Source organism: Lynx canadensis, chromosome C2 (assembly GCF_007474595.2).
Source record: "Lynx canadensis isolate LIC74 chromosome C2, mLynCan4.pri.v2, whole genome shotgun sequence".
Classification (NCBI taxonomy): Eukaryota; Metazoa; Chordata; class Mammalia; order Carnivora; family Felidae; genus Lynx; species Lynx canadensis.
In genome coordinates, this window is record NC_044311.2 from 89,802,864 (window position 1) to 89,826,773 (window position 23,910).

General features: G+C 47.7%; 1 protein-coding gene across 1 annotated transcript in view; it reads left to right on the forward strand.

Annotated features, from left to right (window-relative positions):
• Window positions 1-23,910, forward strand: part of MYLK (myosin light chain kinase) — a 179,846-nt gene that overhangs the window by 151,995 nt on the left and 3,941 nt on the right. Inside the window, 6 exon segments of the mRNA XM_030330671.2 lie at window positions 306-523; window positions 2,508-2,631; window positions 11,680-11,832; window positions 14,717-14,840; window positions 20,695-20,824; window positions 22,253-22,384. Coding sequence (XP_030186531.1) covers window positions 306-523; window positions 2,508-2,631; window positions 11,680-11,832; window positions 14,717-14,840; window positions 20,695-20,824; window positions 22,253-22,384 — 881 coding nt within the window.

Sequence of the window (23,910 nt, forward strand, 5' to 3'; positions counted from 1 at the left end):
AAACTGCCCAGCCCAGATGCTCCCCTGAATCCCCCAGCAGCTCAGTGGGCACAAACAAGTTCCCCCGAGCAGGAAAACCAGGAGGTCCAGGGCTTCCTCACACAATGGAAACTGGGACCAATATAACAAGGCAGGGGACTGGAACTCAGGAAGCTGCAGAAATGCCAGGCCCCTCTTAACCTAGGTTTTCCTGCCAGTCCCCCTACCATCCTCCCCACCCCATTACCAGCCTGCTCTTGGCCAGACCCCCTGCCAGCCCTGGGCCCCGCAATCCTGTGATCTGACCATCCCTTTTGCTCCCGCAGTGTGTCGGGGGGTGAGCTGTTCGAGCGCATCATTGACGAGGACTTTGAGCTGACGGAGCGGGAATGCATCCAGTACATGAGGCAGATATCGGAGGGGGTGGAGTACATCCACAAGCAGGGCATCGTCCACCTGGACCTCAAGCCTGAGAACATCATGTGTGTCAATAAGACTGGCACCAGAATCAAGCTCATCGACTTCGGTCTGGCCAGAAAGCTGGGTAAGACCATCCGCCCATCCTGTTGTCACCCACATGCAGTGGCAGTGGCCGTTTGTGTTCCACACACTGGGCATGAGAGGGAATGCACTGTGTTGGAGTTAAAATCGGAGACCGTGGCGGCTGCTGAGGCTCAGATCCTGCCCCTGTCACTAAATAGACTTGAATGAGAGTCTCAAATTCCTTATCTGTAAAATGGAATAAGAGCCATACCCACCTCATAGAGCTATTAGGGGGTCAAGTGAGTTAATATAGGTTAGGTGATACAAGCAGTGCCTTGCACATAGTGAGCACTGTGTAGGTGTTAGCTCTTCGTTATTGTTGTGGCTGTTGTCATGGTCCCCTCTTGTAGCTTCCACTCTGGCGCAGCAGCACCTCATTTTGGCAATGGCGCCTGTTCCCATTTGCATCCTACCCTACGGTTTCCAGAGCACTTTCTTATACTTGCATTTGGTTCTCACAGCAACCCTGTGAGAGAAACAGGGCAGATTTTGAACCCTGGTTTATAGACTAGGAAACTGTAGCTTTGCCCAGCAGGTTCCACCTGGACCGGCCAGGAGAGGTGCTGGGGCTGGAACAAGGACCCCAGACCTAGTTTGGGTTCTCTGAGGCCTCTCTGCTATTCCTGCCCTGGGAAGGTGGGTGGATGGGAGAAGGTGGTAGGGACCTTTGTACCCAGCCCTGAAGCCATTTCGGTCCATAACCAGCTGCCTATTACCCTGCCCACATTCTCCCTGCCCGTGTAGCTGTTCAATGTCTCAGCAACAGCCTCCCCCTCTACCTCCTGACCACTTCCCTGTCAACAGGAACCTGAGAGCTGGCACAGACTGGCCTTTCACCACCCTGAGGGGAGCGAGTGCCAGGGCGCCCTGTTACAGAGAGGATACTGAGGGAGCCAGGTTCTGCCAGGCTGTGACTTGCATGGGAATCAGTGCCAATGCTGGGCACGCGAGCCTGCTCTGCTCCACCTGCTGAGGGGGCAACAGCTGGTGTACAGGGCCTGCCTTCAGGCAGGAAGCATTCCTAATTTGAATGAATAGGGCACCACTGGCCTCAGGAGCTGGCAGTCAGAGCCCAAGGGACACGATGTGCAGGCTCCCTTGGTGAGAGACGTGGGGATAGTCGTGTCTACCATGGCCTTGAGAACTGGGACGAGCTAAAATGAGGCAGGAAGGGTTCAGCTGGGAGCTGGAGCAGAGCTTTCAATCTGAAGGCCATTAAATGATTTGTCTTAGAATATTTGCTGTGGGCTCTGTCGTGAACAAGGCCAGGTGTGGCCCACAGGCCAGAGGTGTGCCACCCACCCCTTTGTTGATAGATCCCCCAGGAGATGGTATTTATGTGCATCCTACTGGGCATCTCTGGTCCTTTGAGGGGGACCAAGGGGTTAAGGTCTTTCCTGGCTATCCTCCCGTCAGCTCTGGGAGGAGATAGGACGCTATGGGTTGAAAGGGGGGGGGGGGGCGGGAGGCAGGAGGGTGTGGCTCAGAGTGGGACCACCTGGCTTTAGGTCCTGACTGCCATGTGAAAAGTGCTAAATCACGCATCTTCCCTGGTTATCCTATTCTTCCTCAGGAACATGAGGGTCATACCTCCCTCAGGGCTGTCGAGAGTATTAAATAGGAAAGTCCTTATAAAACAGGGAGCAGGGTACATAGGACTTAGTGAATGTGAGAGATTATTGCCAAGCACAAGGCACAGTCCCTTCTTCAGGGAACTCATGGAAGAGACAGACACATGGAAACTCACTTGGGGGCAGGGACGAATAGGCCTCCTCTCCCCATCCCACCCCGGTGAGTGTGCAGTTTGTCAGTTTCACTGGTACATTGATGCCTCTGTTTACAAAGAGGCTGAGTGTCTCTGTCCCAGAAAGCAGCTGAGGGCCAGGCCTTGTCTGTGTCCCTCCCATGCACACAGATAGCATTTGCTTGCCACTGGTTGGCTCCTGAATGTTCTGGCAGTTGATCCCTCTCCATCCTGGTTACAGAGAATGCAGGATCTCTGAAGGTCCTCTTTGGCACCCCAGAGTTTGTGGCACCTGAAGTGATCAACTATGAGCCCATCGGCTATGCCACGGACATGTGGAGCATCGGCGTCATCTGCTACATACTGTGAGTCTCAGGGCACGTCGGGGAGGGGCAGAGAGCTCCACAGGAGGGCCCCCAGGGTGCCCTGACATTGAAGGGGCCAGGATGGGTCATGGTGGGTAGCCCACCCCAGAGTTAGGAGGGCAGCAGCTCCTATTCCCCTCCCACCAGCCTGCCCGACTCCTCTTTTCCCAAGGAAGTCAGCAGCCCACATTGCACTTCTGTAGAAGTGGCTAGCTCTGACACTGAGACCCCATTCTGGGCCCTTTACTGTCCCTAATGCTGGCCAGGCTGGGGCCTTTGGCCAAGAGGATGGAATGTGACTGGTATAATTTACCCTCACTTGTGTAGGTGGGTCCATGGAGGCAGGAAGCCTGGGTGCACATCTCCTGTGGGTGTCATCATTATCTTCAGAAGATAGCACCCCATCCTCATGGCAGGGGAACCCCAACTGCCAGCCTCATCCATGAGCCTATTGTATGGGCCAGTTAATAAGCACTTTTGATGGTAGAGCCTTAAGTGGGGTCAACAGACAACAGAAAGCCACACAGAAATTAGAACTGGGAAATCAGGTAGAAAATATGAAGCCATTTCAGTTAACAATGCTGGAGAAAAAGAGGGGAGGCCAGAGCGCCTGGGTGGCTCAGTAGGTTAAGTGTCCTGATTTCAGCTCAGGTCACTATCTCACGGTTCATTCCTGAGATCAAGCCTACACTGGGCTCCACGCTGACAACCCAGAGCCTGCCTGGGATTCTCTCTCTCTCTCTCTCTCTCTCTCTCTCTCTCTCTCTCTCTCTCAAAATAAACTTAAAAAACAAAACAAAACAAAGAAACAAAGAGGGGATGCCAGTAATGTAGACCAGTGCTTTGTAAACAATAATATGCATGAATCACCTAGGCCTCTCCTTAGATTGCAGGTTCTGGTTCAGAAGGTCTGGGAGACCTACAAACCACATTTCTAACAGGTTCCAGGTCACCAGTGGTACTGATCCAAGGACCACACTTATGAGTAGCAGTCTCTGGAATACACCTTGGTGGGACCTTAGTGATTGAGTCTCTGAAAGCCCGGGCTGCCGATAGTCACCGGCCACAGAGGCAGCCCCTGATCTCATGTAGCAACACGCAGTAATGGGATGGTCCCTCTGAAGATGCAGATACACATGCATTCATTTTGAAAATAATATTTTTCATTGTTGAAGCAAACAGATGTTTATGTTTTCATAGAAAACTGGAGGAAGGCCTAAGAATGCTTTTTTAGACCCCAGTATGATAAATGGCCCTAGGTTATTCTGCACAGCCAGGGTTAGTTAGTAGCCACCATTACAAAAGCTTTAGCAGAAATGGAGTGATCTTGTGTGTGTGCCCTGTGGCTTTTCCACATGCTCGGGAGTTTTAGTCTCACTGTGGTGTGTCAGGATAGCCTCCCTCAGTTAAACTTGTGTCATGGACTCCGTACCCCAGAGAGTCAGCTTCTTCCTGGCCCAGGGTCACCCCAGCACCACCACCACTACCTCCTCCCCCAGAACCGTGGAGAAGAAACTCCCTGGCCAGTAGTGCATGTACCTGTGTCTTCCTACCCCAGCCTCACTCCAGGAGTAAGGGAGCAATGAGTAACAAAAACTACATCCAATCTGTACTCCTAGCTCCCTTGGTAAATAAGAAACATCAGGCCAGTGGGCCCAGTCGCCTCTTCTGGGGCTGCCCCAGGCTGCACGGTGCTCACACTGGATGTCTGGCCCCGGGGGAGACACCTGGCACTTAAGAAACAATCTTCAGTCAGTTTATTATGTCCAGATCTAGTTGTCTCGTATCCTGGCTCAGTCCCTGGGTCCCTCTGCAGCCATCAAGATTTGCATAACTGTCTCCATCGGTTTTCTCACTGCTGCACATTGGGATCATCTGCTCCCACAGATTTTCACCTGGGCTCCTGTCTGATCCTCAGAACAAACCTGGGAGTGAATCGGGGCAGGGATTTGATCTTTGGCTCGGAGGTGACCGGGGCCAAGGAAGTACACGTGACTGCCTATTTCCCACGGTCCTGGAGGGTGACCAGCCTTCCCAGTTCCCCCAGTGCCTTCCCAGTTCCTGATGAATTGCCCAGGATATAGGGCTCTCAGTGCTAAAGTAAGGATAGTCCAGGAAATTAGGAGAGTTGGTCCAACTAGTCAGGGATGGGGCAGGGCCTGGACTGCCCTTTAATTTTCACAGTGAACACACCTGTGTAACCTGTACCCAGATGAAGAACCCCCACACTAGTCCGGCCCCTGCAGCCCTCCCCGTGCCCCTCCCAGTCACTATCCCTCAGAGGTAACCATCATCATGTCTAACGTCACGTGCTAGTTTTGCCTGTTTTTGAACTTTACGTAAACAAAATCATACAGTGAGCCATATCTGGCTTCCTTTGCTCCACATTGTTTGTGAGACCCATTCATTTTTTTTTTTTTTTTCCAACGTTTTATTTTTATTTTTGGGACAGAGAGAGACAGAGCATGAACGGGGGAGGGGCAGAGAGAGAGGGAGACACAGAATCGGAAACAGGCTCCAGGCTCTGAGCCATCAGCCCAGAGCCCGACGCGGGGCTCGAACTCACGGACCGCAAGATCGTGACCTGGCTGAAGTCGGACGCTTAACCGACTGCGCCACCCAGGCGCCCCGAGACCCATTCATTTTATTGTATGTAGCTGTAGATTGTTCATTCTCGGTGCTATGTAGTGTTCCACGTAGGAACATCGTCCAGTTTATTTATCCATTTCACATTGATGGGTTTTTAATAGATGCCAGTTTGGGATATTTCAGGTATTCTTGTTACATGTTTCTTAGTGAATGCATTTATGCATTCTGTTGGATGTATATCTAGACTAGAATTATTGAGTCATAAGAGTACTTTATTTTAAAATGCAGGGGCACCTGGGTGGCTCAGTTGGTTAAGCGTCTGACTGCGGGTCAGGTCATGATCTCACAGTTTGTGAGTTCGAGTCCCACGTTGGGTTCTGTGCTGACAGCTCAGAGTCTAGAGCCTGCTTCCGATTCTGTGTCTCCCTCTCTCTCTGCCCCTCCCCTACTCATGCTCTATCTCTGTTTCAGAAATAAATAAACATTAAAAAAAAGTTAAAAAATAAATAAATAAAATAAAATGAAAATTATTTTAGGTGGAGAAACATAATAATTTGGATAATATGTTCTATTGCTTTACTAGATTACTTTTAAAGCTAAGACCAAGAAATAAGGGAGAGCTTTTTGAAATAGGGAGAAAATAATTTTGATGACTGGGGCACCATCCTAAGGGTGTTTGGGCAGCAGACCAAGAAGAGGGGAGAGATGTGTGTGACAGGGAGGCAGGTGAGGGCCAGACCTGATGGACACAGGCCGGCCCTGCGAAGCCTCCTGCAGCATCCTGGCTCCTGCGTACCCCACTGTGGGCTGCCCTGCCCTCTGGGACTTTTCCTCTTGGCTCTCACAGTGGGGATTGAGGACTGGGAGCTCCTCTCCCGAGTGAGGGCTCTCAGCAGAGCACATGGCACCCAAAACAAAGTGTGGAGCCAGCCAAATGGCTTTTTTCAGACCCTGCTTTGCAAAATTCTGGAGCTGTTGCTGGAAGTCCTCAGAAGAGGTTCTGTCCTCTGTCCCTCTCTTTGGAGCTTGGTTGTCTGTCTGACAGCCCTTGTCAGGGCCACCTTCCACATTTGTACCAGAGGAACCCCCCCATCTCCTTTCTGGGGCCAGTGAGAGAGGGCAGGGAGTTGTGGAAATAAGTGATAACTCATTTACTATTCAATGCATATTTGGTGAGCGCTCCCTGAGCCACGAGCTCTGTCCCTGTAGGTTTTTCTGACTTTGTTGGAGGAGCTCCTGAAACCCCTCAGGGATATCAAGGCAGATCCTGTTCTGGCACTGGATCCTGTTCTGGCCTTGTGGCCCACCCCAGGTTTTCCAGGCGGAGTATAAATGCGGTGGCTGGGGTTATGGGCCCCCCTACCCTCGCATCCCTGATTCTGGAGGGAGATGGTAGATTCTCTGAATTTCCTGGAGATTCTTCTGGTGTTAGTAATGTCCATTTGGTTTCTGGCAGGAGGAGACAGGACAGGAGTGCTCTAGGCCACACTTCAACATGGAAGATATTCTAAGCCTTGCCTCCTTTTCTAAGACCTCCTTTCCTTTCTTGCTTTTCTCTCCCCTATTTTCTGAGCATTTAGCATTCCTTTACTGCCTGTGGGGACACCAGAAACCTTCTGTGTGCCCTTCTCTCACCCCTACTCCAGAATTCCTTCTCTCCCTCTCCTGCTTCAAGCCAAGGTAGAGGGCAGTTACTCCTCTGCTTCCTTCCTACCGTCTTCTTATTGGGCTCAGCGACAGATTTCCTATTTCAGCTCATTTGTTGAGCACCTACTGTGGTCCAGAGAGCTGGGGCCATCCCCAACCAAAATCTAACTTCTGGGGACATGAGCCCAGTGAGCGAGGGAGAAGACCCAGTGCCCAAGCATCAGGTACATACTCAGACTTGGGGTTTGGTGCAGGGTTCTTCAGAGGGAACAGACAGCCCCACTAAAAGCTGTCCCTGCCCTCGCAGACATGCTCTCTGATTCCAGCTTCTGCATCCTCCAGGTGCCCTGAGCCCACGCCAGTCCCAGCCACCACTGCAGGTTTTTCTCTCCAGAGACGTGGGCTGTGGTTAGTGTGACTAACCCAGGGTGTCTACTTTCTAGGCCACTGCACAAAAGGATACCCAGTTCTTCCTCTGGGACCTGCCCAGCCCTCTCGAGTCTTCCCACCGCACCAGGGAATGAGTATCTGAAGGCTAAAATGGGACAAAAGACTAACACCTTCCTAAGCACTCAGTAGTTCTGCTGGCAGATGTGTGGTCTGTTTCAATGGGCCATTCGTGCAGTGGGGTCACCTGCTGCTTGAAAAACACCATGAAGAAAGTATAGTGCAAGAGGCATTTCTGTACCTTTCTCTGTTCTGATGTTCTGCCCTGCAAGCAGAACAGTCGTGGGCATCAGATTCCGTGGGTGAAGTTTTGCTTCAGTGAGAGAGTAAGAATTAAATGAGAACACCCTGCAGTCATGACCTTTGTGACTTCTCAGCGACCATTAAAAATGAATGTAAAGGGGCGCCTGGGTGGCGCAGTCGGTTAAGCATCCGACTTCAGCCAGGTCACGATCTCGCGGTCCGTGAGTTCGAGCCCCGCGTCGGGCTCTGGGCTGATGGCTCAGAGCCTGGAGCCTGTTTCCGATTCTGTGTCTCCCTCTCTCTCTGCCCCTCCCCCGTTCATGCTCTGTCTCTCTCTGTCCCAAAAATAAATAAACGTTGAAAAAAAAAAATGAATGTAAAGACTGTGCACACACTTGTGAACAGCAATGTCAAGTGACAAAAAAAGTGGAGCATCTAAAAACTTGCCCACTCTGACTATAGTTTTGTAAAAACTAGATAAATCCATTGGTTATGTTGGGGAGGAAGAAAAAACTTCCTCCACCTTTTTAGGTTCCTTTCTTGGAGGCCTGCAAATCAAACTGACAAGAGACAGATTAACAAGAGGGGGGAAAAAAAAGATGCATAGGAGTTCACAAAGAAATGTGATTCAAGAGGTGTTTAGATTTGGGGGCTTACATACTATTTTAACAAAGAGCAAGCGATTATTGTTGTTATCAGACAAAGGAAAGGGGTTTGGGGCTTCTGGAGGGGTAAGTTGTGAGAAGGTGACTAGGAAATGTGTAGTAAATAAAGGTTGTTTTGCAAGGTCTCTTAAGATGAGTCTGTTTCTGGTAAAGGAGAGAACATATTTACAAATGGAAATTTATGTCACTTTTTTTTTTAATGTTTATTTATGTTGAGAGAGAGAGAGAATGAGTGAAGGAGGGGCAGAGAGAGGGGACACAGAATCTGAAACAGGCTTGACCTGGGGCTCTAACTCACAGACTGCAAGATCATGACCTGAGCTGAAATCAGACACTTAACTGACTGAGCCACTCAGGTGCCCCAGAAATTTTGTCACCTTAATAAAAAAGAAATCATTGTCCTGCTTTAGACAGAAAGAGAAGGCAAAGAGCTAATGCCTTCAGCTCAAAACAATCTTTATGCCAAAGTGGCATATTTTGGAGTGGCATACTCTGATCCCCTTCAGTTAAAAAATGAGATAAAACTAGGAAGAGAGGTGGATAGTTGTATTTTGAATGCTAATGTTATTATGCTTGTTGATTGGGTTGATCAACCCAACCATACATGATCCTTATGCAAATTCTAGTAATAAATAAAAAGTCCAAAAAAAATTTTTTAAGATCTTGCCAAATTCCACCACCAAGAAACATGACTGAAATTCCAACACTCTCTTTGTCATCATGCTCTGCGTATATTGCAAGTTTTATTTTAGAGACATACTCTTTAACAGGAGGAATTCTGTGGGAGCTCTGCCGGCAAGGAGCCAGCCAGGACTGGGGGTATTTCAGATGGATGGGCTGCCAGGAGGGAGGAGCAAGGAGGCTCTCCCCAGCTGTGAACTTTACAGAGATTAAGCCCTATCTTTGCAGGATTGCAGTCCCTAATTAGGAAAGGAAGTTTACAGAAGGGGACGTCTCAGCATTCCACAGCAGGATTGTCTGCCCTTCTTGTAGTGGTTGGAATGCTGCAGGACTTTATCCCTCTTCATTTCAAAAGGAAAATGGAAAGACCGGAGGAGGCAGATGCTGACAAGCAAGGGTCAGGCTGCTTCTCCATGGGACCAGCTGAAGTCACACAGGATCAGGATCACAGAGATGGGGACAGCTGGGAGCTCCTAGGAATTCTAGCCCAGTACCCTTGGTGTAAAAAGGGGAAACTGAGGCCCAGAGATGGGGGAGGGAGTAGCATATAACCCCACAGACTCGGGAGTGGTACACTCCCACCCTTTCTTCATTGTCATGCAATCGAGAATAGTCAGCCCCGTGCCTTCTTCAAGCAGAACAGAAATAAGACATTTTAATGCCATCTGCAAAACTGTTATTCTAAAACACCAATATATTGACCAGGGCAAGATCACTCACATTGCAAAAGTTTTCTTTTCTTTTTTTTTTTTTTTTACAAAAGGTCTCACTGGAAGGTTCCCCCCATGGCAAGCTTGCCTCACAATATTTCAGCGGGTTTTGTTTTATAAAACTTGGTTTTCAGGTGCTATTACATTTCATAAGCTGAGGCCTTATGAATGTAGAGACAGTTCCAGAAGGGTTTGTGTTATTGTTTATGACGATGGATTCATATGGATTTGGGAGGCAGGGACATTAGTGAAGCCTTAGTTTGGAACACTGATGGCATGAGGGCCCTGGATCTATCTCATGGGACTCAGGTGGGATCAGGGCAGGACCAGCTACATAATTTGTGGGGCTCAGGGCAAAATAAAAAGGTGAAATGACTTGTTCAAGTATTACTACAAGTTTCTGTGTGACAGCAGAGTATTAAACCAACAGTGGGGCCTTCTAAGGGTGGGGCTCTGTGCATCCGCATAGGCCTGACTCCCATGCGGCGAGCCCCAGGTCAAGGCGAGTGGCAGGGGGATGGCTGGAATGAAGAGGAGGTACACAGGAGTAAGAGGTGAGGCCAGTAAGCTGTAAATCTGTTCTCCTTGGCTTTGAGGTACTTTGTCTTACCCATTTTATTTGGCTTACACTATTGGTAAATGTGTCACTCCCAAGGTCACAGATTAGTGAGCCCATGGGGGTGAACTGTACACAGAAGAAGCATGCAATATCCACAGTCACAGACAGAGCCCCTTCCTATGGACCAGGCCTTGTGCCAGAGCTGTAAACTATGGTTTACTTCACTGTCACAGGGGTGTTTATATAAAGGAGCAGTGAAGATTTAGGCTCTAGATGCCTGGGTTCAGAGCTCACTGACTGAATCCTTGGGCAAGTTACCTAACCCCAATCAATGCCCATTTCCTCATCTGTTAAAGTAAGGAGTTACCTATGTTATAGGGTGGTGTTAAGATTGAATGAGTTCAGGGCGCCTGGGTGGCTCAGTTGGTTGAGTGTCCAGCTCTTGATTTCAGCTCAGGTCATGATCTCACAGTCGTGGGATCAAGCCCCGTGTCATGCTCTGTGCTGAGGGTGAATCCTGCTTGGGATTGTCTCTCTCTGTCTCTCTCTCTCCCTCTGCCCCTCCCCCCCGCTCATGCTTGCTCACTTTCTCTCTCTCTCTCAAATGAAAAAAAAAAAAAAGATAAAAAAATGGAATGAGTTCATCTATTTTAAGCTGTTTGCCTAGTGCCTGGCACATAGTAAATGTTAATGTTTGGTTAATGTTTGCTGCCATGATGATGTTGATGGAGGAGGAGAAAGAGGAAGACGAGAAGGAGAATTGGTACAAGTGGTGACTGCTGTATTGTTAAGTAGTAGGTTCTCCATCATACAGAGGAGGAAAATGTCCAAGGTCACCCACAGATGAAAACTGTGCTCTTTCCTCAGCTTTGGTATCTCTTAACGCAAGCTTTCTGGTTTGGCCTAAGTGCCTCAGGCTTACTGGTGTAGACAGATCACCAAACCCATGTTGCTGATTCAAAGTCTACTGTTTGTCCAAGCTTGCCAAGTGTCCTGAGCATTCTGGGCCCTCTCATTGGTGCTGACGGGTATGAAGATGAGAGGTAGAAGGGGGCAGGGACAGCGGGTGCAGTGGTGAGTGCTGTACTGTGTGACCAGTCCCTGACGAGGGTGGCCACAGCACGGAGATAAAGGGAGCCGTGGAGAAGGTTCTGGGCCTTGGGGGAAAACAGAGGACAGGGGGAGGGGCCCTGCTCTGTACTGTGGAAGCTGTAAACTGAAGTTAAATTCGTTCCCCTCAGCCTCACAGGCAGGTGGTGACAAGAGGCAGGTGACACCCCAGAAGTACAGTGAGCACTGAGAAGAGGCTGGGCCACAGAAGCCTGTGAGCTACACCCTCTCTCCTTTCCTCAGGTGGGAGGAGAGGCAGGCACAGGAATATTAGGGGTACAGGGCTTTGAGGGCCCTCACCTTTGACCTCAATACTCACTTGGGGGGATCGTCCCACCCTGCCTTTCCTGCCATCAGCCACTCCCCATTCACCTGTTGTCCTGCTTTTATCTTCCAGGGTTAGTGGACTTTCCCCCTTCATGGGTGACAACGATAATGAAACCCTAGCCAACGTGACCTCAGCCACCTGGGATTTCGACGATGAAGCATTCGATGAGATCTCTGATGATGCCAAAGATTTTATCAGCAATTTACTGAAGAAAGATATGAAGTAATGAGTTGAGATTTCCATCTTTACAGCTTCCCCACTCCCTGGACTGGTGTCCAGAAGCAGGGACCTCCTTTGCCTGTCGTGGGCCCCTTCCCACTGAGGAGTGGAGGGCGGGCACTGCAAGAACGGGGGAGGCGAAGGGGGTCTTCCTAGGTCCCCCAGCTCCCTGGTTCCAGACACTCCACTGGTCTTTAGAAGCACAGAAACCCCACTTGAAAAGCAACACTTCATGGATGCTGCAGGGAGAGGGGCAGCTTGTGTGTGTGAATATTGACAACCTCTATTTTCTTGTGTGCTGTGGCCGGGGATGCCATGCTGAAACCTCAGCCCCTCTTCAGGGGTGACTCTGCAAGTACCCTATTGTGGACCTATTCATGCCCCCAGGCTATTCTGGCTTGATGTCTTTTCCATATCTAAATTACTTAACAACTGACAGCCTGAACATGGTACCTTCTCCCGCTGGCCAGAGTGAGGCCGTGATTTCAGACCTCTGGCTCAGCTCTGTCCCAGCCTGCTCCCTTTCCCCCATTCACCGCGCAGACTGGGCAGTTCCCCACCTCCACCTTGGGGGCTGCTGGGAGCTGCCGTTGTGGTTGGTGGAGGAACACATAAAACAGTTGCATAAGGTGCTCGGTAAGTTACCCCATGAGAGAAGAGTGCAGCTGGGAGGCTAGAGCGGAATCCATAGGTGAGCACTCTCCCCTTGAGGGAACCTGCGGGATTACAGCAGGTAGGCTGGAGGCTGTGCCAGTGTGGGGAAAGCTGGCCTGCCTGGGGGAAGGGAGCCGCAGGCTGTCAGGTGGGAGTAACTGGCCTGTTGGGTGCCTGGCCCATTGTAAACTGGTGGCCAGATGAGGCAGGGTGTGGCTCCAGCCCCTGCGCCCCCCCTCCCCCTCCCAACCCAAGTAGCATTTGGCACCAGGGAGCAGTTCTACACTTTGCCCTAGAAGAAGGGTGGTGTTGAAATAGGTCAGACACCAGAGGGTAAAAAGGGGAAGGGCTGCCCGACTCTATAGGTAGGTGACTGCATTCGCCAGGTGACTTTATGGTGCAGGCTCTGCCCTGTCTGCCTGGCCCACAGACCCCTGGAGGCTACCAGTTATCTTGTTCCCCTCTGGGAGAAACCCTGTTTGGGACCAAGAGCACAGTTGCTAAAAAAAGACTGTTGGAAGGTCTCTCAGATGGCTCTGATTTTCTCGATATGTGTCCACCTCTCAGTCCTTTGTAACCACCTCAGGCCAAACTCCTCCAGAGGCTACATCCACACTCCTTCAGTGAGGCTGTCTTAGTGTTTTGCTCTCACAGCTTTTGTTAGAAATAGACATTACTCAGGTAGAATCTGGATGTTGTGGGGACCTAGGTTCCCTTCCAGTGTGAGCAATCCTTGCTCCCAAGATGCTTTGCAGAGATGCAGACCTCCTTCCTAATAACTCTGGTCCAGGATGGTTTTTGTCCACCAAGCTTCATTCACTGAAGATTTGGTAAATGGGGCAATATGGATATATCTGTTTTCTCATCTGACCTTGAATTAATTCAGTAATGAGCTGTACTAGACCCTCTGTGCTCATAAAATGGATTCACCAAAGAACTGATTTCAAATGTCAAGATACTCGATTCCTATAAACTCTTGAACTTAGCATCTCTTTAACCAGAAATCTCCATCTTTCAGCACTTTGAAAAATATTCATCTAGTATAAAATTAATGATGTAAGTTGTAGAAAATATGAATATAGGAAAATTAAAATAATCCATGATCCTTTTATCTAAAGATCACTACATTTTGTTATACTTAGCAAATTTACTCATACTCGTTTTTCTTTTTAAAAATTTTTTTTTAACGTTTATTTATTTTTGAGACAGAGAGAGACAGAGCATGAACGGGGGAGGGGCAGAGAGAGGGAGACACAGAATCTGAAACAGGCTTCAGGCTCTGAGCTGTCAGCACAGAGCCTGACGTGGGGCTCGAACTCATGGACCGTGAGATCATGACCTGAGCCGAAGTCGGCCGCTTAACCGACTGAGCCACCCAGGCGCCCCTCATACTCATTTTTCTATGTGTGTTAGCATCTGGTTCTTTGGGCTTTATTAGTCCTATTATAACTAAGGTGATGGCCCTGAATTATTTCTAGATTCCCAGAGCTTTCAGAGAGATTAAATTAATTTGAGTACAGTTTGTAAGGTTGTCATAATGCATAGATTGTATGCAGGACATACTTCTGAGTTTTAACAAGAAAAATCTGATACTCAACCACATCACAAGACATGAAAACTCAGTGATTCTCAGAGATTTAGGCTTCATGTTTTGCCTTCCTTTCCACCAGATAGGGAGGCTAAAAGATTAGGCCTCCACAGCCCCTTCCCCACGTGACCAGTAGAATGACCCCATCCTAGAATATCTGCCCTCCAGCACTTAGACGACTTTTTTTTTTTAATTTTTTAACGTTTATTTATTATTGAGAAACAAAGCATGAGCAGGGGAGGGGCAGAGAGAGGAGGAGACACAGAATGGGAAGCAGGCTCCAGGCTCTGAGCTGTCAGCACAGACCCCGATGCAGGGCTCTAACTCCCAAACTGTGAGATCATAACCTGAACCCAAGTCAGGCGCTTAACCGACTGAGCCACCCAGGTGCCCCGAGCACTTACACTTCTTAGACCCAAGGGCAGGTCATGAGACTCCACCTGCTTACTTGGTGGTTAGGCCGTAACACTAACCTATTCTGATCTAGTCAGTGTAACCCAGAACAAGAGAGGAAAAATGCCAGGAGCACAGTAACCCTGATCATGGTGGATGGACCGAGGACAGGTGACCTCCCATTTCTGATCTAACCAGCAGTCTCTGAGGTCCCCTCCTGTTCAGAAATCCTCTGATCTCTGCCTCCATCAGAAACCGCCTGAACTGCACCGAGTGCCTTCAGCATCCGTGGCTAATGAAAGACACCAAGAACATGGAGGCCAAGAAACTCTCAAAGGACCGGATGAAGAAGTACATGGCAAGGAGGAAATGGCAGGTAATGAGGGAGTCACTTTGGACTTGGATGTTGCCCTTTGCATTTGCTTTATTCAAGCTACCCTCAATCCAACAGTGTTTACGTCTAAAAATAGTTTGGGACCAAGAGTGACATTTCATGTCTTCGTGGCTAGGGATGAGCAATGTCATCTTTAAGACTTTTTGGCAACCCTGGAGAATGTGATCTCCTTAAAGGTAGTGGGATAGGCTTATATTTCTTTATAGTGAAGGAGGAAGGCACATGATCTACAAAGAGATATACGGTCCCCACCCTTCTCCATAGGGAGATTGTATGTTACTATGTGTCCTTGGGCAAGTGACAACCTTAGTGTGCCTTCATTTTCTCACCTGTAAAGTGGGGAATAATAGTGGCACCAACATCACACAGCATTATTTTGGGAAATATGGGAGATAATCTTCATCTGGCTTTGAGCACTTTGCGTGGCACATAGTAAGTGTTCAAAAATAACACCAGTAGCTAATATTATGGCTGGCTGGCCATATGTCAGGGAACATTCAAAGCACTTTCTATGCAGTGAGTCTTTTAATCCTAGGAGGCAGGTACTATTATTATCCCCACTTTTCAGACAAACTGAGGCAGAGAACAGTTGGGAATGTTACTGAAGATCATGTAGCTAGTAAATGGAAAAGGATTCAAACCCAGAGCCTGGTTCCAAAGTACAGTCTTAACAATGATGTAAAATTGCCTCTGATTTTTAACAGATGCATGAAATTGTCACCCAAAACCATAGAGAATTTGTCATCAGCTGTTTTATTTTTATTATCACTATTAGTATTACAAAATTCCTGGGCTACTGGAGGGTACATGGTTTCAGTACTCAAGGAATGTATAGTGTAGTAGGGTACTGAAGCAAATGGACATAAAAGGACACCATGCACACCAAGAATCGTAAACGATCAGTATAGCCTACCATACCCATATATGTGAGTGTAGATGGGAGAATGGAGCCAGTCACACCAGAGGCTGGATGTGGTTGTGAGGAAATGCTGCCAGGGGCAGAACTTTGAAAGTGGTCATGGAAAATGGGCTGGAAGAAGAGAAGAGGGCATAACTGCACAGAGGAGAAAGCACAGAGGAACTCACCCTGACAGGAGCAGAGTCCTTTAGCTGGGCAGTCGGGGGAACTAGGGCATGTAAAACTTGTCTGTGTGGCAGAGAAAAAGGAGATCTCTGTTTTAGGGGCAACTGGGACACTGGTAATTTACCATACGCGGATCTAAATCCTCAAAAAGTACAACTTCACATGGAGGGTGAGAGGAGCAGAGGCAAAGGGGCAGCTTTTGGGCATGTGTGTTTAAGGGACCACTTCCCCTGAATGGCTCGGCCAGGACTCCCCGCAAGATGGGAGTCCGTTGTTGGTTAGTCCCCAGTGAAGGTTTAGGTGGACCTCCCGGCTCCCTCAAGTGTCAGGCGAGTTGGAACACCTGTGCCGCTTACCTTACCCTCTAGTGTCATTTGAATCCAGTGAAATCAGAGTAACTGAGTTTCTTAAAAGCAAAAGGGGGTCCACAAAACCTAAGTTGGCTTTATTAATGATCCAATGGCTGACAGATCTCAAAGAAATAGTGGTACTTCTGGCATGGATAGGGTGGCTGGTGTGGAGGTGGGGCTGTCCTCAGTGCAGTGAGTCTCTTTGGGGTTTGCTTGAATGATGAACCAAAGCCAGGGGGGCCTAAATGCAGGGGACAGGAGCAGAGAAAAGGAAACGGGAGAGGAAATAAATGAAATTTTTTAATCTAATGGGTCAGGGAACAATAAATTGTGCTGATATTTTAAATTGCTTAAATTTTTTTCTTGTTGTTAACAGTGCTGTTGGCCATAAGGTTTTCTGGAAGTGAAAAGGGAAAGAAAAGGATAGAATTCAGAGGAGAAACTTTAATTTCCTATCTTTTTGTTTTTAATGTTTATTCTTTTTTGGGAGAGACAGCACAAGTAGGGGAGGGGCAGAGAGAGAGGGGGAAAGAGGATCTGAAGCAGGCTCTGCACTGACTGCAGACAGTCTTATGCAGGCCTCAAACTCACTGTGAGATCATGACCTGAGCCAAAGTCGGATGCTCAACTGACTGAGCCACCCAGGCACCCCTGATTTCATATCTTAACATAGGTAGCAGCATTTGGAAATGGTTTTTCCACAAAAATAGTGGTTAGGTTTCACAAAATTACACACAAAAGTAGTCTATAAAATCCCACGTGGTACATGATGTCCCTGAAGTGTAATTTCACTGATAATGGTTCAGCAGCATCTGACCATCCACATTTTTTACCCCAGATATCAGGACCTTAGCACACCTGGACCGGGGGGTTCCCTCTCAGAGCAGCTGAGGTTCTGTGTGGTCGGGAGCAGAGTGCCATGGAATAAAATGGGGTAGACTGTGGTGGAGGGAGAGGGCCAGGCGAGATACGGGTGGCCCAGAGATCTCTACAGTTGCACAAGAGAAGGTTCCTTGCTATCATCCTGATGTGGTTTCCATAAAAGGCCCAGGAGGAAGGAACTAACATGAGAGCAAATCCCTACAAGTGGGGCAACATCTAGATGACTAATCATATTATTGATCTTAGAATGAAGTTATTCTGAAAGAGGGTATGTTTTTTATTTGTATGAAAAGAATTTTCAAAAGATGTGATGAGCAGTAGCACTGAGGTTGAGTTGAGCAGGATAACAGGGCTTCTGCTTGTAAAACTGGAAGCTGGGGGGGGGGATGGGCTAAAAGGGTAAGGGGCATTAAGGAATCTACTCTTGAAATCATTGTTGCACTGTATGCTAACTAACTTGGATGTAAATTTAAAAATAATTAAAAAAAAAAAAAAACCTAGAAGCTAAGAACTAGGAAGTAGAGGCCTGTGGGCAGCCATCTTTATTTTCTGAGAACCACAAAGACTTCTGCAGTATGGACCACAGGGCCATAGAGAAGAAAGCTTTTGACTCAGGATAGCAGAGAGTACTCTTGGCCATCACATTTGGATATTATGCACTTCTCAGAGAAAGCTGGAGTCTTGGAGCGGGTGGCATATATGTACGGTCTAGGATGGTTGGCTGGCTCCAGGGTGACCAACTTGCTCCAGTGTGCCAAGGTCTGTCTTGGCTTTAACCCTGGAAGACTCTCATTCTGGGAAACCCCTCAGTCCTGGGCAAACCAGGCCAGTTAGTCACCCTGGCTGGCTTTTCCAGGGGAGGGAGTCTGAGTGGCATTAGGGAGGCCAGTACAGACACCGCCCGCCTGGAGCACAGGAACCCAGCCTTGGCAATGGCCTTCAGACAAGAAAAAGACTTCCTCCAAACAAGGATGGAACTTGGAGAACTGAAACTTTCTTTCTTGGTATTCTAAAAATTTCCAGAAGTCTTAATAAAGCAGCAACCAATTTTCAGCTCAGAGTCATGAAACTTAAAGACTAGAACATATAGATATATATTTCTTTTCTAGTTCTGACAAGTTCCCTACTGATTTTTTTCATAAATTAGTTCCCAAAGATTGAATTCTGATGGAGATTATTTTTAAGATTTTCATTACTAAGCACTTCTTACTTTTGTCCTTGTCTTAGAAATTATATGCTGTATCACTCCATCTGATGGAAAATTTCCTCCTATGTATAGCCTATTTGTTAATGTGTATATGATCCCTTCTCTGAAATATTCTCTTTTATCTGCCTTGTTCTGGTAACATCATGTTAGTCATTTTGTTAGTGGAAGAGGAAAGACTTCCTTATTCCACACCTAAAGACAGTCCTGATCAGTCACAATCTGGGCATTTGGAATTAGGGAGCCCATGGGCTACACAGTCACATGTATGAATCCTAGTCTTTCTGCAAAAGACTAGAGCTATAGGGAGATTTGAATCTTCTGGTCCAAGAACATGAGATGCACAGAGGGGAACTGATTTGCCCAGAGTCACACAGTAACATACCTTTGTTGAGAATGAACCCTCTCATTTGACAGACTCCTGGCCCAGGCAAACCAATCTGTGTTGGATAAAGGGAATCAAGAGCCAGAAGGGCTGGGTCTGAGAGTTTGGCTGACCAGGAAATAGTCTGGTCTGACGTCAGCTCCATAGGGAGGGCTGCCATGGCTGGCACCTCCTCTTACCCATTCCTGAGGTCAGGATAAGCTCCCAGGGGAAGAGCTGGGTCTCTCCAGCTAGCACAACAAACAGGTCAGTGATGTCACCAGTGACCTCCTCTCCCAGAAGAGCAGAAAAGACTGCCAAGTGGGCTCAGTCTGCAGGACTGCAAGGCCACAGTGCCTGTGCACACAGTTAAGTTGGTCATTTGTCATCTCTCACCTTCTTCCCCCACCCACTGTATCACCTCCACTTGGGGCTTTCTGTGCTCTGTTCAGAGTGACCCAGCTTCACCATGGTGACAGAGGGCCATAAACATTACCACACTGCAGTGATGTATGTGTGCAAGAGGGTGGATGGCCAGAGGGCAGAGCAGGATTGAATGTCCAAAGTGCATGAAAATAGTCTGCAATAAGGATGGCATGTGACAAACAGAAAAGTGGCTGTGGTCATAGCAGATCTCCACTTAAATCACACACACACACACACACACACACACACACCCCATTATGAGTCCCTAGTGCCCTGTAATCCTTTACTTTCAAAATAATCTTTTTTTCTGGAGATATACTGGCTTTCCTGATAGTCGAAAATTGTGAGGCTTTACTGAAATACTTGAGCGCATGAAGTTAGTTCAGGAGGAGATGGCTTTGCAGGGACAGTTTACAGTCCAGTAGATGAGTGCCAGCCACTGGCCTATGTACAGGCTGTTTCTTTTCTCTCTGAGCAGCCAGCCTGTGGTAACGTCTGCACTCTGGACATACAGTATCTGGGTGCCTAAAAAGATGTTTTGGGTGTAGGGGTGGAAAGAGTTGCTTATGCCTTCGTTTCTCACCTCGTCTTTCCACTGACCTTAGAAAAGGGGCAAGACACTTCACTTGAAGGTGAGAAACATAGACACGATTGTGTATTATTGGGGATTTCCTGATCTAAATCCTGTGCTTGGTAGAATTTTCATAATACAAAGAAAATTTTCATCTCAAGTTCTGGCATCCTTTTCAGCAGAAATTCTCTCTTCTTCCAAGGTTCCTCATCTCAGAAAAGCAAAGCGCCGCTGCTTTTCATTTCTTCGGGCACTTCTTTTTGATGGCTGGGTGTACATCAGGGAAGAGCACCCCTCCAGAACTTCACTGTGCATTCACAGACTTGTGCTGGGGCCAGCCAGAGTGTTTCTGGAAATCTCTTAAGTATCTGAATCATAAACAGAACTAATGAGACCTTGGAGATCATCTTGTTCAACCCCCTTCTTATACAGAGAAGGAAACTGGAGCCCAGAGAGGTTAAGCGACTTGCCCAAGGTCAATGGAATGCTTTTTTTTTTCCCTTTGCATCAGGACCTGTGGGATCCGTAGTAACTTTCTCTGGACCAATTAAAATCCTATTGCTAGTATTGTTTTACGAGAAACAGCCCCACTGGGCCTCGTCAGCAATAAGTCTTTGGAGCTGTCTCAGCCTGCAGTTGCTTTATATAAACTATCCCTTTTATGGGAGTTGAAGCACAGTATGAAAAGGGTTTTTGTCTCATGTTGACCTTGTTTAGTCACATTAACGCACACATTGGTTCCAGGCCCCATTCCATTCTCCGAACATCTTCTGACACGCTGATAGTGCTGAGCAGAGCAAGGTTGGGCTCACTCCTCTGGCAGAACTTCGGCACTGGGGAGGTCCTCATTTCAAGGACAGCTGCACCTCTGGGGCTAGGCTCTTTTCCCCGAGCCCCACTGCCCAACGGGAACCAGGGACACCGCCTGAGTCCAACGCCAGTGTCTATTTTCCAGAAAACGGGCAATGCTGTGAGAGCCATTGGAAGACTGTCCTCTATGGCAATGATCTCAGGGCTCAGTGGCAGGAAATCCTCAACAGGATCACCAACCAGCCCGCTGAATGCAGAAAAATTAGAATCTGAAGGTAAGGAGCTCCAGGAAGATTTGCTCTAGTTGGCAAGAAAGGAAGGGTTGAGGGATGGAGGGACATTTTGAGGTTTTAAGGGGGGGTTGGGTTTTTTTGATAATATAAACTATAAGGATAAAATTCAGAACTACTTTTAGGTTGCCCTAAAATTACTAAGTCTGCTAGTTATTCTTTAATTGTTCAACGTTAAGTTTAGCTACTTTCAGAGGGAAAGTTATTGTCTCATAGGACCAGGTGACCTCCGCTGTTCTTTTCCCTATATTTTACATAAGAACTAGTGAAGACTTCATTAAAAGCTTCCTTTTCTCATTAGAAAAGTGAGATTTGTATACTGATAGGTAAACATAAAAATCACATATAGTAGTATCTTTTCAAAAAATATCCTTCCATATTCTTACTGCCTTTGTGTTTTTCTTTTTTTTACAAAATGACCTTTAGTCCATATTCCTTTGGCACTTGTCACGGTGCTGAAACATGCCATTTGAATGGGGTAGACTGCGCGTGACGGGGCTCCTCCTGGAGACCAGTAGGGCTAGTTAGCTGTTTGCACACCGCCTTTGAGATGCTGCCCCGACCATCTCCTCAGTGAAGGCTCTGGCCTCTTCCATGCTCCAGATGCATGCAGGGTCTGGCCTTTACCTTCTTGAGGCGCCTCATTTGGCCAAAGACACCCCCCTAACTCCCGCTGCCTGGTGTTTTTGGCATCCAAAGGTGAGAAGCTAGGTCTAGATCCCTCTTGTGCATAAAAACCGGGTAATTGGCGAGGCTGCTTGCTGGGCTGCTCTGATGCAGCTGGGGGCAGAGTCTGCAACACGTGGGCCTGGTCCCTCCTGATCCGCACTCCCCAGATGACCCAGAAATAGCCTGAAGGGAAGGGAGAGTATATAGGAGCCCCTCCAAGTCACAGCTTTTCCCTGGACCAATCCCAGATCCTGGTCCGTAGTCATACATTGTGAAGGCAGGGTGAGTGTGGAGAACAGAACTACTGGTAAATTGAAGGCATGTCTAGGACCCCCTTTCCAAGGAGCAGGTGAAGGGCCTGCTGCTATAGGAGGGAGGGCAAAGCAGGGACAGAGATCGGGACAGCTGGTGTGGATTGTCCTTCTTCGATCCCTTCCACTGAATCCTGAGACAGCATGGAATGCAGCCAAAAATCCTTTTTAAAGATTATTTCCTTTTTCAGTGTGTCAGCATAAAGGAAGGAGGGAGTTCAAACATTTCCACAGTTTTGTCACAGTTCTCTCTTCTGCCAAAACCATGTGGCGGCAGGCCAACCTGTCCCCAGGAGAAAGGTGTACTTGACTCAGTCCCCTAAGCCACATTATTTGCTGAATTACAGCAACTTAAAAAAAAAATCAACTTTTTTAAACCAGGGAAGAGAACAGGAAATGAAGAACTGACCGTGTTTCCTTCCCTGTCTCCTAGAAGATGTGTCCCAAGCTTTCCTTGAGGCTGTTGCTGAGGAAAAGCCCCATGTAAAACCCTATTTCTCTAAGACCATCCGTGATTTAGAAGTTGTGGAGGGAAGCGCTGCTAGGTTTGACTGCAAGATTGAAGGTAAGTTGTAGCGGTTCTTCCCTTGACTTTGACCACACAAAAGTGTGGCGTGGTGGGTGGGTGGGCCCTGCTGTGTGCCCCAGGCAGAATGTCAGTTCTGGGCAGCCAGGACGCAAGCGAAGGTAACTGGGTCAGGAGGAGTTGGCCCACTGCCCCCACTCCGCCTCCTGAAGGTTGGTGCCGTTCAGTGACTCACCTAGGGCACCTCTGATATTCTACGTATTCATATCAACCACTGATGTGAGTGGTTCATCACAGACCTATTTGGCTATGGAAGAGACTTAATGAAATGAGCTTTGCAGGCTTCTGGGAAGCCTGTGAACTGCCCACAAGAAGCTTCAAAGGAAGGCTGGCATGAAGAGGATGTGGAGTCAGAGGCCCTTCTGCTCAGCTGTGGGCTGTGTGAACTTGGGTGGTGATTTAACTCTTCTGAGCCTCTGGCCCTTACCTGATGATGTCTAATGCCTGAGTCGTTCTGGGGATGCTGGGAGAGGACATAGGTGAAAGGGGGAAACCTTTTACGTCTGTTCAAGGTGTCATGGAGTCCAGGAAAAAGGTGTGGGATTGGCAAGTGCAGAGATTGAGCATGCAGTGTGACTTCATTCACATTCAATGTGAGGGAAGCTGGGATCCAGACGCCTATGCCATCTTCCCCATGCTGCTCCGCCTGCCAAGAATAATGTGGCAGCAGAATTGAGTTGCCAGTGCTCAAGAGAACTTAAGGGATCTTAGCATAGCACCTGAGAAATTAGCAATGTTGGTGACACAAAGCATTTCAGTTTCCACAGACTGCAACATTCTAGAAAGATAAGGGCAAAAAAAGACAGGTTCTTTGCTTCCAGTTTGTGACTACTGCATGCCAACTCAAGTGGAGGGTTATCTCCCATTTCAGTCTGACCAAATAAAGCACAGAAGTTCATTAAGCAACTTTACTAAGGCTGCATAGCACAGGACAGCAGTCAGAACAAATCGTGCCTCCTACAGTTTAAAATTCTCCAGCAGTATGACTAGATAATGCCTTTTGGGTAAAGCAATCCAAAGTGAAGAATGAAAACAGTTTATTTCCTGCATCATTATATCCTCAAACTGCCTTATAAATGCAGTGCCTATCATAATATTTCTCTGTTCTCATTCAATTAAAAAAAAAAAAGGTGGATGTGTTGCCTTTGCTAGTGTGGAAGTGTGCAGATTGGGGGGCACTGCGAGAAACTCCGAATTCTCTCCATCACCACACTGTTTTTGGTCTTCTGAAGTTCTTTTTCCTTTTTTTTCCTTTTTAAACATTATTACAACATAATGATTATCATCTTTGTACTTTTCTGTCTGGGATTATTCCTTCATATTTGCATAACTTCCACTGAAACACTGAGAAGGAATTAAAGCATATGGAGGCAGTTTTGATAAAAACAAAATTCTACTTGAAAAGAATGTTATAATTCTTAAATTCTTTTTTTTTTTAAGTTTACTTTGAGAGAGAGAGAGAGAGAGCAGGGGAGGGGCAGAAAGAGAGGCAGAGAGAAAATCCC